Consider the following 13033-nt stretch of genomic DNA (forward strand, 5'->3'; position numbering starts at 1 on the left):
ACTGCAGCACTATATACAATAGCCAAGACATGGAGGCAACCTAAATGTCCACTGACAGATGAGTGGATAAGGAAGATATGGCACATATACACAATGGAATATTACTGAGCCATAAAAAGTAAAGAAATAATGGCATTCGCAGCAAATGGATGGACCTAGAAGTTATCATGCTAAGTGAAGTTAGACAGTGAGACACCAATATCATATGCTATCACTTACATGTGGAATCTAAAAAAAGGATACAATGAACTTCTTTGCAGAGCAGATACTGACTCACGGACTTTGAAAAACTTATGGTTTCCAAAGGAGACAGGTTGGGAGGTGGAGGTGGGGGGAGTGTGGGCTGGGGGTTTGGGATGGAAATGCTAGGAAATTGGTTATGATGATTGTTGTACAACTATAAATGTAATAAAATTCATTGAGTTTAAAAAAAAAAGGAAATAATAACCCAGGAGAAAAATGGCTGCTTTTCCATCAAGAACAGACTGATGAAGTGATGAAAACTCAGTAACCTTGGTGATACTGAGTGTGTTTCCCTTTAAGAACTCCGTGTGTGTTTGTGTGTGTGCACGTGTGTGTATGTGTGTGTAGTTTGGCAAGCTAGGCCTTCTGAAGTCCTAGTCTACACACCTTTTTTAAGAAACAGCTTTTCTTTCCTAAAGGCTCCTGAGTGTGAGTCTCCCTTCTGTGCGGAGTACGGAGGAGGAGGGAACTTTCGAGCCACAAGGTGAGGGACGGATCTGAGCTGGCTCCACGCCTGGGGGCGGGAGTGGGGGAGCACTCTGGACAGTGAGAAGAGGGGTAAAGGCACAGGATGCCGGACCTAAGTGGACAGGAGTCACCCTGAACCCCCGTCTTCCTTCCTGGGCAGAGAGCAGCTCTGGCTGAAGGAAGAGCAGTTGGTGGAAATCTCAGGACCTGCAACCAAAAAATCCTAATGGGGGTTCCCGTTATGGTGTAGTGCAAACGAATCTGACTAGTATCCATGAGGATGCGGGTTCAGTCCTTGGCCTCACTCAGTGGGTTAAGGATCTGGCATTCCCGTGAGCTGTGGCGTAAGCTGCAGATGTGGCTAGGATCCTGAGTTGCTGTGGCTGTGGCACAGGCCGGCAGCTGCAGCTCCAACTTGAGCCCTAGCCTGGGAACTTCCAAAAAGAAAAAAAAAAAAAAAATCCGAATGGACCCCTTGGGCCACTGCTTTGCTTTACGCTGAGCCTTGGCTGTAAAATGGAGATCATTGTCCCATCCTGGGGCATATGTAATAATGAGAACATGCCATGAAAAAGAGCATGGGTGAGGCATTGTGGATCCAAATTCCAGTTGCACCATTACTAATCCTATAACCATGGGCTAATTACTTCCCCTTCGTAAGCCTCAGTTTCCTTATCTGCAAAATGGATTAGGATTATTGTGAGGATTAAATAAAATGAGGCGTGTAAGGTGTTTAGCTGTGCCTGGTACATAACGTGCCTAGTGATTGTTAGCTGGCAAGATGACTGAAGATAAGCCTGATGATTAGACTGCATCAATCACATGAGCAGCAGGGAGGAGGGAGTCTCAGCAAACCCCAGTTGAATCTGAGTCTATTTCTGCATGAAGAGAAGATTCTTCAGCCATGCAAAGCATTCAAATACTCAGCCAGAAGGCGAGGGATTCCCACTGGAAGTCAGTCCTTCCCACCCAGCCTGGGCACCTCTGAACATGTCGCAAGACTGCTCTGAGAATCTGATGACTGATGGAGAAAGCTCGGCAGATGCCGTGACGATATCTGGGAAGATGCACACACACGCATGCACAGGTATACACACACACACGAATGTACGCATTTCAGGTAGAACTAGGTCCAGCCCTCTGCCCCCCCCCCCCCACAGGTGCCCCTGCAAACGCAAACCACCTGCCCGGGCTGTGGGAGGAGCAGAGCAGGCATGGAAGCTTTGCTGAGCATCTGACTGTGTCCTGGGGGCTGGCTTCCGGGACTCTTTCTGTTTCCTCAGCCAAGTACTTATGGGCAGGATGCTCAGATTAAGGATGACGGCCTCAACGGGGCAGCTGCCCTAGAACTTGGCATGAAAGAACAGTAAGAGGTCCTTTTACTGAGCCTCTACTCTGTGCGACCTCCATCCCCGCCGACCCTCACAGCCATTCTGCAAGACCCCAACTCATGTCAGATTATTTAACAAACAGCTCCATGAGGTCAGGGGCTGTACCAGAGGCTAGTCTGTTTCCATCTCCCCAAAGCCCAGCATTGTGCCTGGCACACAGTAGGTACTCCGTGAAGACAAATTAATGGAGTGAATTTGATTTTGAATTGGGAAAGTTCGATCTGAAAAACATGCAGCCAGGAGGGGCCCAAAATAATATAAATAGGACTTCTGGAGTCAGAGAAAGCTATCAAAATCCTAGCTCTAGGGAAACCGACTCAACCTTTCTCTAAATCTCAGTCTTATCTGAGAAATGGGAGCAGGTCACCTGTCTCATGGGGTTGTTGTGAGGGCTGAGGAGAATGTATGTAAATCCCTAAGCAAGAAACAGGCAGAGAGCTAGGCTTTCGCTGGGGGTGGCTGTTGCTACCACTGCCATCTCTGTGACAGTCACCCGCATTTGTGGACAGCTCTATGCTTTCAAGGCATTTTCACCAGGTCATCTCCCCTGATTCTCTGGGCCCTGGACACGGTCTGGAGCCAATCGCCATCAACATGGCTCAGAGCGTTGTCTGCCTGGCGCCTGCTCCTGCCAGACTGGACCCAGCTCTAAACTGCCCTCTGCTCTGGTCCTCTGCAGGTTAGTGCTTTCCTGGGTAGCGTTCCTGCTTCTGTCTGTGTGGGGCCCCTTGGCCGAGCTCCTGGGCACTATCCATCACTGGGGCCCTCACCCCAGCATCCTCAGGGCCTGCCCCACCCTGGCTTTCCCTCAAGGTGTACTTCTGGCCTCCAGGCTGAGAGGCAAGGTAGGGAGAAGACTGGAAGGTCCCTATTTTGCGGAAAAAGAACCTGAGGCTTTAGCTGAGAACTAATCACAGAGGCCAGAATCCAAGTAAGGTCTCCTGTCTGCGAACCGAGTGTGCATGGGGAATGAAGCCTGCTACTCAGGGTTATTTTTATGGATACATGAAGCCCCTGCGGTGGACATAAGGTGCATATGGCAGTTGCGGGGGCTATTCCCTACCGAGTTTGGCGCTCTGCCTTCCGAGCACGTGGTCGGAATACATTCACTGGCCTTCCAGGATGATGGTCAGATCCATGTGCTTTGCTTTTGGCCAATAAAGTGAAAAGGAGGTGTTACTTCCAGGCGAAAGTGTTTTAAGACCAGTGTGCAACTCACCACAATCTCTATCTTCTACTGAGAGAGCTTCCATCGGGCTGGATCTCTGAGGGACTACAGACATCAGAGCCCCCTGCGCACCCACAGTGGACAGGCAGCATGAGTGAGAAATGAACCTTTGCTGCATTATACTGCTAAGATTTGGGGGGTTGTTTTGTCACTGCAGCATAACCTAGCCTGTCCTGACTGCTACTGTCTATAACGTCAGACAATTCACTTATAGCGCATGCACTCTCTGTTGGCTTTATCTCAGGCACAGGAGGCACAAGGCTGGTCAGGTACGATCCCTGCCCTCGAGGGGCTTGCAGTCTAGACACCTATTAAAAGGGAAGCTGCCTACACTGAGCCCGAGGGAAGGCCGGCCTGGATGGGGGGCAGCTTGTGAAAGGTGGCACATCCCTCAAGCAGGAACCTTCTGCTGTTTGCGACACCACCCAAAAAGGAAGATGAAGAACAGTACATGCTACAGGCAGTTTTTCTTGGGGGGCGGGGATAAAGGAAGGTTGCAGCTAGGAGGGAGTGGGGGATGGGGGTGGGGTGGGGAGGCTGGCTGGAGGCTTCTATGCCCTGGGTAACTCTGTGGGATTTACTGCTACATTTCATTACTCCATCTCAAGGGAAGCCAGAAAACAATTGGTGGATTCATCCACCTTGGAGTAATTCCTCTTTTCCATTCCCCTACCTCAGATAATGACAGCTTTTCTGCAATGAGGAGAGGGTCTCCTCCTCTTGCAGATTAATTAGTTGTTAAGCAAGCAGGGCTGCCTGAAACCAGAGAGCCGAGCTGGAGTGAATTAGATGTGAAACAGCAGTTCCGGGCAAAGGGTGAGTAATTCATTTATGACCACAGCCAGCTGGAGACCTGATGGTGCCCTGTCAGTAACACAAGGCAAGGACTTGGGAGGGGGCTGTCACAGAAGGGATGGGGAGCAGGTGCAGGAATGGAAAGGAACAGAAACTGTGGGCCCCGACTCTGGTGGGAGGCTGATTTTTCCTCCACTAGGTCCAGCTCCCTTTTATAAAGCTTGAGGCAGAGCTTAGCACAGTACACATGCACAGCAAGAATTACCAGGCTCTTACATGCCAGCATTTATATGCCCTATTGCATTTAAGTCTTAAAACCCCGATGGCAATACTATCACCATTTGCTGTGGTTCACACGAGTCACCTGAGTTCAGAGAGGTTCGGTGACTCCCCTAGCAGTGGCTGTGGGATTCAAACCAGATGCCCTGACTTCAGAGCCTGCATATCTGCAGCATCCGAGCTGGGATCATCTTGGGTGGGGGAAGAGCGGTGTGGGCCCATCCTCTGGTGACCGCAAAGGCCTGCATCTGTGACGTCCTTCCAGCTGTGTCTGGCTCCCACCTGTTGATGGGTAGGGCCTGGGTGGTAAGTTGTAAAGTTCTGGAGGCCAGAGGCTCACTGCGTGGCTGGAAAGAGGACCTGGGAACAGATGAGGGCCGTGCTGGAGGGTGAATGTGCCAACACGCAGGCGTGTGAGTGTGTATCTGTGTTTCTATTCGTTTTACTCGGTCCGGGTGGTCTTGGGCCCAGGCCCCCAGGGATCATCAGGGAGGCCTGCCCCAGGGCCCAGCTCTCTGGGTTCAGGACCTCTCAGTTCCCTCTTTGGGTCAGTGTTTTGTTTCCAGCTTCTCATTTCTATGAACCACCAGGAGGTCCCTCTCTCTCTCTGGAAAGGAAAAGGGAAACGGGGGGATACAAACGGCTCTGAGGCCTGGTGCCAGGGGTTCCCCTTCCAGCTGGAGGTGGCCGGCGGGGTGGAGAGGGTTAAATGGCTTGGCCTGTGCTGTGTTTTTATTTTATTTATTTTAGTTTTTGTCTTTTTAGGGCTGCATCCATGGCAAATGTAAGTTCCCAGGCGAGGGGGTGAATTGGAACTGTAGCCACCGGCCTACGCCACAGACACAGCAATGTGGGATCCAAACACATCTGTGATCCACATCTCAGCTCATGGCAACACCAGATCCTGAACCCACTGAGCAAGGACAGGGATTGAATGCACGTCCTCATGGATACCAGTCAGGTTTGTTACTGCTGAGCCACAATAGGAACTTCTTTTTTTAAAATTTATTTTATTAAAAAAATTTTTTTAATGGCTGCACCTGCAGCATATGGAAGTTCCTGGGCTAGGGCCAATTCTGAGCTGCAGCCGGGGCCTATACCATAGCCACAGCAATACCAACTCCAAGCCACATCTGTGTCCTATGCCACAACTTTCGGCATCCCTGGATCCCTAACTTACTGAGTGAAGTTCAACCTACTGATTGAACCTGCATCCTCACAGACACTATGTCAGGTTCTTAACCCACTGAGCCACAGCAGGGACTCCTCTCGAAGTATCTCGAAGAAAGCCAAGGCAAAGGGTTATGAGAGTCCTCTCTCACCTACTGTGCAGACGCTGGTGGGACAGAATGTCATTAAGCAGGAAAACTATCAGGCTGATCAGGAAGAGAGACTCTTGTTCAGAATCTTCTGGCCTCCTCTGGAAGGTGAACGCATGGGTAGAAAACCAACTGTGTCTTTGACTGCTGGACTTCTATTCAGATTCCTACCAAATTCTTACTATTTGGGAATTTTCCCATTCTAGTTTCTTTTATTCTATTTTCAAAATCTGCACTTGATCTAGAAAACAAGGTGGGGGGTGTCAGAGGCCCTTGAGGTTGGCTGAGCTGCTGTCGTGTGTGCTAGTGTGTATGTGTGTGAGTGTGTATGTGTGTGGGGGGGTATCTCGGTGTGCACGTGTGTGCACTCAGGCAGACCCAGTGCTGACCTCACCCCAGCGGCTCCCTCGGCAGGACCTGCTCAACTGTTCATTTGCTGCACAATTCAGAGGGCAAGCGTTTAGCTAGTTGGTTCCAACACCCCAGCCTGGCATTAGAGACCTGTGCCAGGCTCCTGCCCTAATCATTTCCCACATTCCACCTTGGCCCCCTTTCATGGGCTGCAGAAACACTAGAGGCAACGTTTCCAGGCACCCCGAGAGCCCTCCCTTTGCCCTCCCCCCGAGAACCCTCTGGAATGCCCTCCCCTCGAGGTCCTCTAGATGATCCTGCCCATTGTTCAAGGTCTGGATCCTGTGCCCAAAGTATAGCACAGCGGTCAGGGCCCTGGAGCCTCGACACCCTGGGGAGAATCCCAGCTCTGCTCCTTGGACCCAGGTGGCTGCCTCTCGAAGCCTCAGCTTTCTCACCCCTGAAACAGGGAGAATAACAGCCTCCTGGGGTCGCTGGGAGACCTAAATATGCGGTTGGGGTGCCAGGGAGATGGGGGGAGGAGGGGACAGGCAGACCCCACCCACCTGGAGTTTATGGTCTAATGTGTGGGCCAGAAAGCAGACAAGTGCCTCTCTCGAAACAACTCTCACCATAGTTCCCTGTGCATAGTAGGTCTTCAGATTATAGAGTTTAGAGGAAGAAGCGTTTACTGGTGAACCCAAACTGTGGCAGGTACTTTCATATTTATTGCCTTATTTTATTTTATTTTTGCTTTTTAGGGCCACCCCTGTGGCCTATGGAGGTTCCAAGGCTAGGGGTCAAATTGGGGCTGTAGCTCCCAGCCTACACCACAGCCACAGCAACGTCAGATCCGAGCTGCATCTGTGACCTACACCACATCTCACGGCAACACAAAATCCTTAACCCACTGAGCGAGGGTTCGAACCTACATCCTCATGGATACTAGTCAGATTCGTTTCTGCTGAGCCATGATGGGAACTCTTCATTGCCTCATTTTAATCTCTCAAAAAGCCTTCCAGGTAAGTGTACGAAGCCCAATGTTCAGGTGGGCAGCTGAGGCTCAGAGAGGTTAAGTGACTTGCCTAAGGTCCCACAACTTATCAGAGACAAAGCTGGGACCCAGATTCAGGTCTGCCTGATACCAAAGCCCAGCTCTTGTCAGTGGGCCCTAAAGATCCAGGGCAGGGAGCAGTAACCAGGAAAGAGGCGGGAAGGGCGCTGCTGTGGGAACCATCCCCCCAAAGGCCATGATGCAGGAGCATCTCCGTGTCTCCACAACCACCTGCCTCCCTCGCACCAGTTTCCAGCCTCACATTCTGGAGGCAGCTGATGGGCGACCTCACTTGCGATTGTCATGTCCACATGGTCGATGGTAATTAGTTCGATTTGTTCATGAGGGGAACTGAAGCCTTGGCTTGTATTAATGACCTGAGGTTAACATGTAATTTATGCTAATTAGAGCCAAAGACACGCCTTCCTCCTCTGAATTGAGAGCTGGTCGGGTGAATAAGACCCCGCCATTCAGGTAAGGAGGATCCTGGCAGGTGGTCTGCTGCCTGGGTGGTGGAGGCGGGAGGATGACAAGCGAAGGAGCACAATGATGACAGCGCGAAGGATGACAACTTCCCAGGGGCCTCCTAAAGGAGCAGCTTGAGAGAGCAGGGGTGTGGGCAGCCCCCCCAGAACCAGCAGAGATACCCCAGCCTGAAGTCCACCAGAGGATGCGTTGACTGGGCCCCAGCACTGAGCCGCTGCAACCTCCCCGCTCTCTGGCCTTTGCTACCGCCCAGAGGTGCCGTGAACCTCTTGTTGCAAGTGAGAGACAGATGCCCAGGGAGGCTGCGTCCCTGCTCAACCCAGGCTGCCCATCTGACCAGAGGCAGGACTCAGACCCAGGTCTCTACTGACGGCAAAGCCCATGCCCTCCTTTACCCCAGAGTCAGAGTCTGGATCACCATTTGGCAAGTACTTGCTCCCCTCCTCCTCCACTGTGGACGGGATGCACTGCCCCACCCATGGACCCAGGGCTTGGCTGTCACCTGCTTTGGCTAGTGGAATGTGAGGAAGATTAAAGACCATTGAAATTCTTTGTCACTCCTCCCATCCAGAGAAGGGCTGCTCTGTGCTCCAGCAGGAGAGGGGTGAGCCTCTACCACCCCAAATGCTCCCAGCTCTGCCCCTCCCCGCCTCCTATGGGTGGTACCCCCTGCTGACACATCTGTCCCAAACTGGCATTCTGAACCAGAGGCTCACCCACCTGAGCCCAGGGCAGGGGCATCAAGCCTGCTGCTGCCTCCACATTGAAAGTGTACACTCAAATGGCACACACTCCCCGAGGTGTCTATAGTCCGTTGAATGCTGGCTCCCCCCAGAGATGGGTCCACTGGGAACCTCTGAGTGAGACCTTACAAAGACCTTAACAGGCATCTTTGCAGATGGAGTTAAATTATGCAAATGTAATTAGTGAGGGATTCTGAGATGAGGTCATCCTGGACACTGTCCTTAGGGTGACAAGATACCAAGGCGAAGGTGACCTGAAGATGAAGGTGGAAACTGGGGTGTTGCATCTGTAGGCAAAGGAACACGGGGGATGCCGGTTGCTGCCAGAAGCTGGAAGAGGCCCTTTACCCAGCTAGAACCTCAGAGGGAACGTGCCCAGCCAACACCCCAATCTCAGACTCCTCCATTCCCTCACCCCCCCACCCAAGAACTCATGTTGGAACACAAAGGCCATTGTCATTATTGTGGGACTGTCTCACATCCACTCCCATTTAGGCATAGAAGAAATACACAATTTCCCAAATTACTTAACTATTGTGTATTCTTCAAACTTTTTTTTCTTTTTATGAACGCACCTACAGCATATGGACATTCTCAAGCCAGGGGTGGAACTGGAGCTGCAGCCACAGCAACACCAGATCCAAGCCCAAGCCCCATCTGTGACTTACGCTACAGCTTGCAGCAAGGCTGGATCCTTAACCCACGGAGCGAGGCCAGGAATCAAACCCACATCCTTACAGAGACAACACTGGGTCCTTAACCCACTGAGCCACAGTGAGAACTCCCTCTCTCTTTAAAAAAAAATTTTTTTTTCAGCCGCACCTGTGGCACATGGAAGTTCAAGGGCCAGGGATCAAACTCACGCCACAACAATGACCTCAGCCACAGCAGTGACAACGCTGGATCCTTAACCTGCTGGGCCACAACAGGAACTCCTTTTTTCAAACTATTTTAAACTTTTAACTAAGAGCTGGGAACAGTCACAAGCCTCAAGACATCTGGTGCAGAACCTCTGGCCCAGGGGACAGACTTGGGAGGGGTTTTCAGCTGTGACAATAAGCCAGCCTTACCTTTCTCTTGAGCCATCTCCTGCAGACAGAAGTAGATGACTCTGGCTCCCAGGCTGAAGCCGATCAAGGTGACAGGCCGCTGGCCCTGTGGGAGAAAGGACACAAGTATTGGGGGCTGGGTACGAGCCAATTCTAGAAAAACATCTCAGTCGCGAGAGTCAGGGCCCTCATTTATGCAGGAGGGCACCTGCCTCGGGAACTGGCTGCTTCCAAGGTCTCGGGCAGCATCTGGCTGGGTTAATTCCCTTTCGTGTCCAACTATTACCTGGCCGTCGTCTCTCCTTCCCCATCTACCTGTGGCAAATGACCGCAGTGAAGTGGGGCCCTTTGGGCGCCAGGAGGTACCCCCAGGTGTGCTACGGAAGAAGGCAAGGAGTGACATGGGGGGAGAGGGGAGACAACTGTTCTGTTCCTAGACAGGAAGGGGGGACATAAATATTGGCCTTAAACTATAAGAGGAGGAGGCCAGTTTGAAGTAAAGACGGACGTCCTGGCTAAGGAACTTATAGAGAAAGTCACATGGGGTCTTTGGGTACAAGTTCTACGTGGAGGGAGAGGGCAGGGGCAGGTGGGTTCCAAAACTCCCAGCGGTCTCCACGCTCTAGTCCTTTTCCTTGTTTTTGTGCCAATGCCTGTACCATTACTCCGGGGGGAAACCCTCCACTCCGCAGCCTCCCAGTTCTGCAGAAACTCTGTGGCAAACGCTGTCAGGCATCACGCAACACCCGTTCTCCCTTTGTTTGTGGTAACAGATCCTGAGTTTTGCTGGGCCCACAGCTACCCCGCCAGAAACGGAGTCTCCCCACCTGCCCTGCAGCCAAGTCTGGCCACCAGGCTGAGTCTTGGCCAAGGGATCTGAAAGGCCCTTGACTTCTACTTTCCCACCTCTGACTGTCTGGAATGTGGATGGACCCCTAGCCATTTTATAGGGTATTTGGACCACGGGAGATCTGCTCAGAGGGGAGCCCTAACGCCTGGCTTCATCCACACCTGCGGATACTCTGCTATTCCATCCCCGTATGCACATAGCCTCTAATTCCTACTGGTCCATCCTAGGACACTTGCAACTTGAACTGGAGGAGCAGTGAAGAGCATGCACTCCCCCAAAGCCCCTGGGCCACCTCCATGTGGGTCAGTCTTAGGTATGACGTCTGTGCACAGGTCAGTCCCCTCGCTTCCCTGCTTCCTCGTGCCCAGCCCCCGCTATTCCCAGGTACCTGCTGCGGGAGAGCAGGATGTGGGCCAGGTGTTTGCCAACCTCTGCTGACCGATGGAGACACACGCCCCAGGGGTTGTCAATGACACTGGCGACAGAGAGGAGTGAGGCTGGCCAGGTCAGGGCAGCCACAATGCCTGGGGAGAAGAGCATCAGTGATGAAGGCAATGGTAGTGGGGAGTGGGGAGGGTGTTCTAGGGAAGTGATTGGCTGCTTAATGGATGCCCCAGCGAACGCAGGCAGGGTCTCTAAGAATCTGTAGGACTTCCAAGTGTTATCAAATTGCTAAATAGTAATGGCCCCAATGTGTCATTCCATCCTGCATCCTTCTACTTGGCCTCCTAACTCTGCAGTGCCCCTGCCCCTGCCCATCCATGCAAGGCTCAGCCATGTGACTCGCTTTGGCCAGGAAGATGTTACTGGATGCGAGGCTTGAAATGGCCTTGTGTCTCCTATGCACGTCTACCATGGGTGTGGGCTAGCCTGCCTTCCCCACAGGAGGAGAGGCAGATGGAGCAGAGCTGAGTCGTCCTCATTGCTCCAGGCAAGGCTGGCCTGGATCAGTGGATAGTCAGCTGACCCACAGATGCGTGAGCAGGCCCAGCAAAGATTAGCCAAGTGAAGCCTCAACACTCCCGAGCTACTCTGATGAATGCTATTTTAAGTCACTGGATGATGGGGTGGCTTGTTATGCAGCAATTGCTGACCCATACACTAGGTGATCCTGCGAGTGGCTGTTTATCTGTCTCCTCCCTACAAAGACCATGGACTTTCCACATGCAGCCTTCACCTGTGTTCCTAGGGACCAGCACAGTGCCTGGCTCACTGGGGCCCTCGGGCATGTGAAGGAGCCGTGGGGATGCTGCCAGGGGGGGAGAGGGGAGGCTTACCGGACAGTACCGTGTACTTTAGGGCCTCCTGGGCCACCATGTTGGCAAGACCACTGAGGATGGTCTCCAGGGCATTGCCGAGCTCCATCAGGTACTTGGCCTCCCAGGCCAGGCAGTACTGCTCGCGGCTGTGGGCCAGGGCAGCCCACGGGGCGCTGAAGGTGCCTGCGGAGAACACAGGGAGCTGGGGTCTCCCTGTCTGCGATAGAGGAGGCTCCACCCCATCTTCCCAGACAGCGACGGGGCCCACTCACCCTGGGGGAGACAAGAAGCCCATCCATCCCCTGCCATGAGTGGCAGCTGACAGCAGGGCAGACGGGCTCCCAGACGGAGCACAGGGCTGCCCTGTGAGTCAGCAGGCTGGGGTTTGAGACCCAACTCCTGTATTTATTAGCAGCTGGGCGACCTTGGGCACCATTGGTCACTATCCCATGCTAAGCTCCACTCTGTGTCACTATGCAGTGGGGAGACTAATATTTATCATTCGTTCATGTGCTCTACAAATACTAAATGGGCACTAGACTATGTCAGGCCTGGAGCTTGACCCTGAGGACACAATGATCACTGCAGGAAATGTTTGGTGAGGAGCTTCTAAGGGCTGAGCAGCTCATGCCAAGGGCTTTCCCACAGAGTCTCTGATTCAGCCTCTGAAATGGGCTCCCAATTAGCCCCCATTTTATAGCAGAAAGACTAAGCCACACAGATAGAGCTCTCAGGCCGGGGAGGGCTGGGTAAACACCATGGAGCCCTTTGTTTTTGGGCCGTGGGAGCACGGAGGGGCCCCGTGCACTTCTGCCTGTGGCCCCCCTGACCTTCCACCCTGACCTGTCTCTGAGCTTCTAGCTCACGGGCCTCAGCCATGGGGAAGCTTCCTGGTCCTTCCGATGGGTCAGATGCACCCTGCACTTTTCACCGCGAGTCCTCACCAGTCTGCAATTATCCTTTTATTTCTGCACTGTCTGTTTAGCGCATGTCTCTCCCAAAGTCTGTCTTGCCAAGTGCTCGATTCCCAAAGCCTCGTGAAAACAGGATGAATGAATGAAGAGTGGAATCCACTTCCAGGGCCTTGGGGCTCTGGCTCAGCCAGATGCCTTGACCTGCCCGACCCAGAGGCTTCACCCCACCTGAGGGTGCGCTGCTGATGCCAGAGGACCAGGGACTGCTCTCCCTTCTGCCGGGCCTGTCACTGCTCTGCGGCAGCTCAGGGATTAACTGTCTCTAGGGATGGGGGAGGAGGCGTCCAGCCCCAGGAGAGGATGTGGGCACAGATTGTATGTGTGTATGTGCCCAGGAGAGGATGTGGGCACGGATTGTGTGTGTGTGTGTGTGTGCACGTGTGTGCATGTGCCTGGGAGAGGATGTGGGCACAGTGTGTGTGTGCATATGTGTCCAGGAGAGGATGCCGGCCGCACAGACTCTGTGTGTGTGTGTTGTGTGTGTGTGTGTGTGTGTGTGTCTGTGATGCTGGCCCAGGCTCTGGACCCAGCTCTGCAGCTTCTT

The 13033-nt window shown here is 52.9% G+C and overlaps 1 protein-coding gene across 1 annotated transcript in view; it reads right to left on the reverse strand.

The window, feature by feature from the left end:
* Window positions 1-13033, reverse strand: part of TMCO4 (transmembrane and coiled-coil domains 4) — an 85426-nt gene that overhangs the window by 27859 nt on the left and 44534 nt on the right. Inside the window, 3 exon segments of the mRNA XM_021095469.1 lie at window positions 9428-9516; window positions 10648-10780; window positions 11534-11698. Of these exon segments, the coding sequence (XP_020951128.1) occupies window positions 9428-9516; window positions 10648-10780; window positions 11534-11698 (387 nt within the window).

Source organism: Sus scrofa, chromosome 6 (assembly GCF_000003025.6).
Source record: "Sus scrofa isolate TJ Tabasco breed Duroc chromosome 6, Sscrofa11.1, whole genome shotgun sequence".
NCBI lineage: Eukaryota > Metazoa > Chordata > Mammalia > Artiodactyla > Suidae > Sus > Sus scrofa.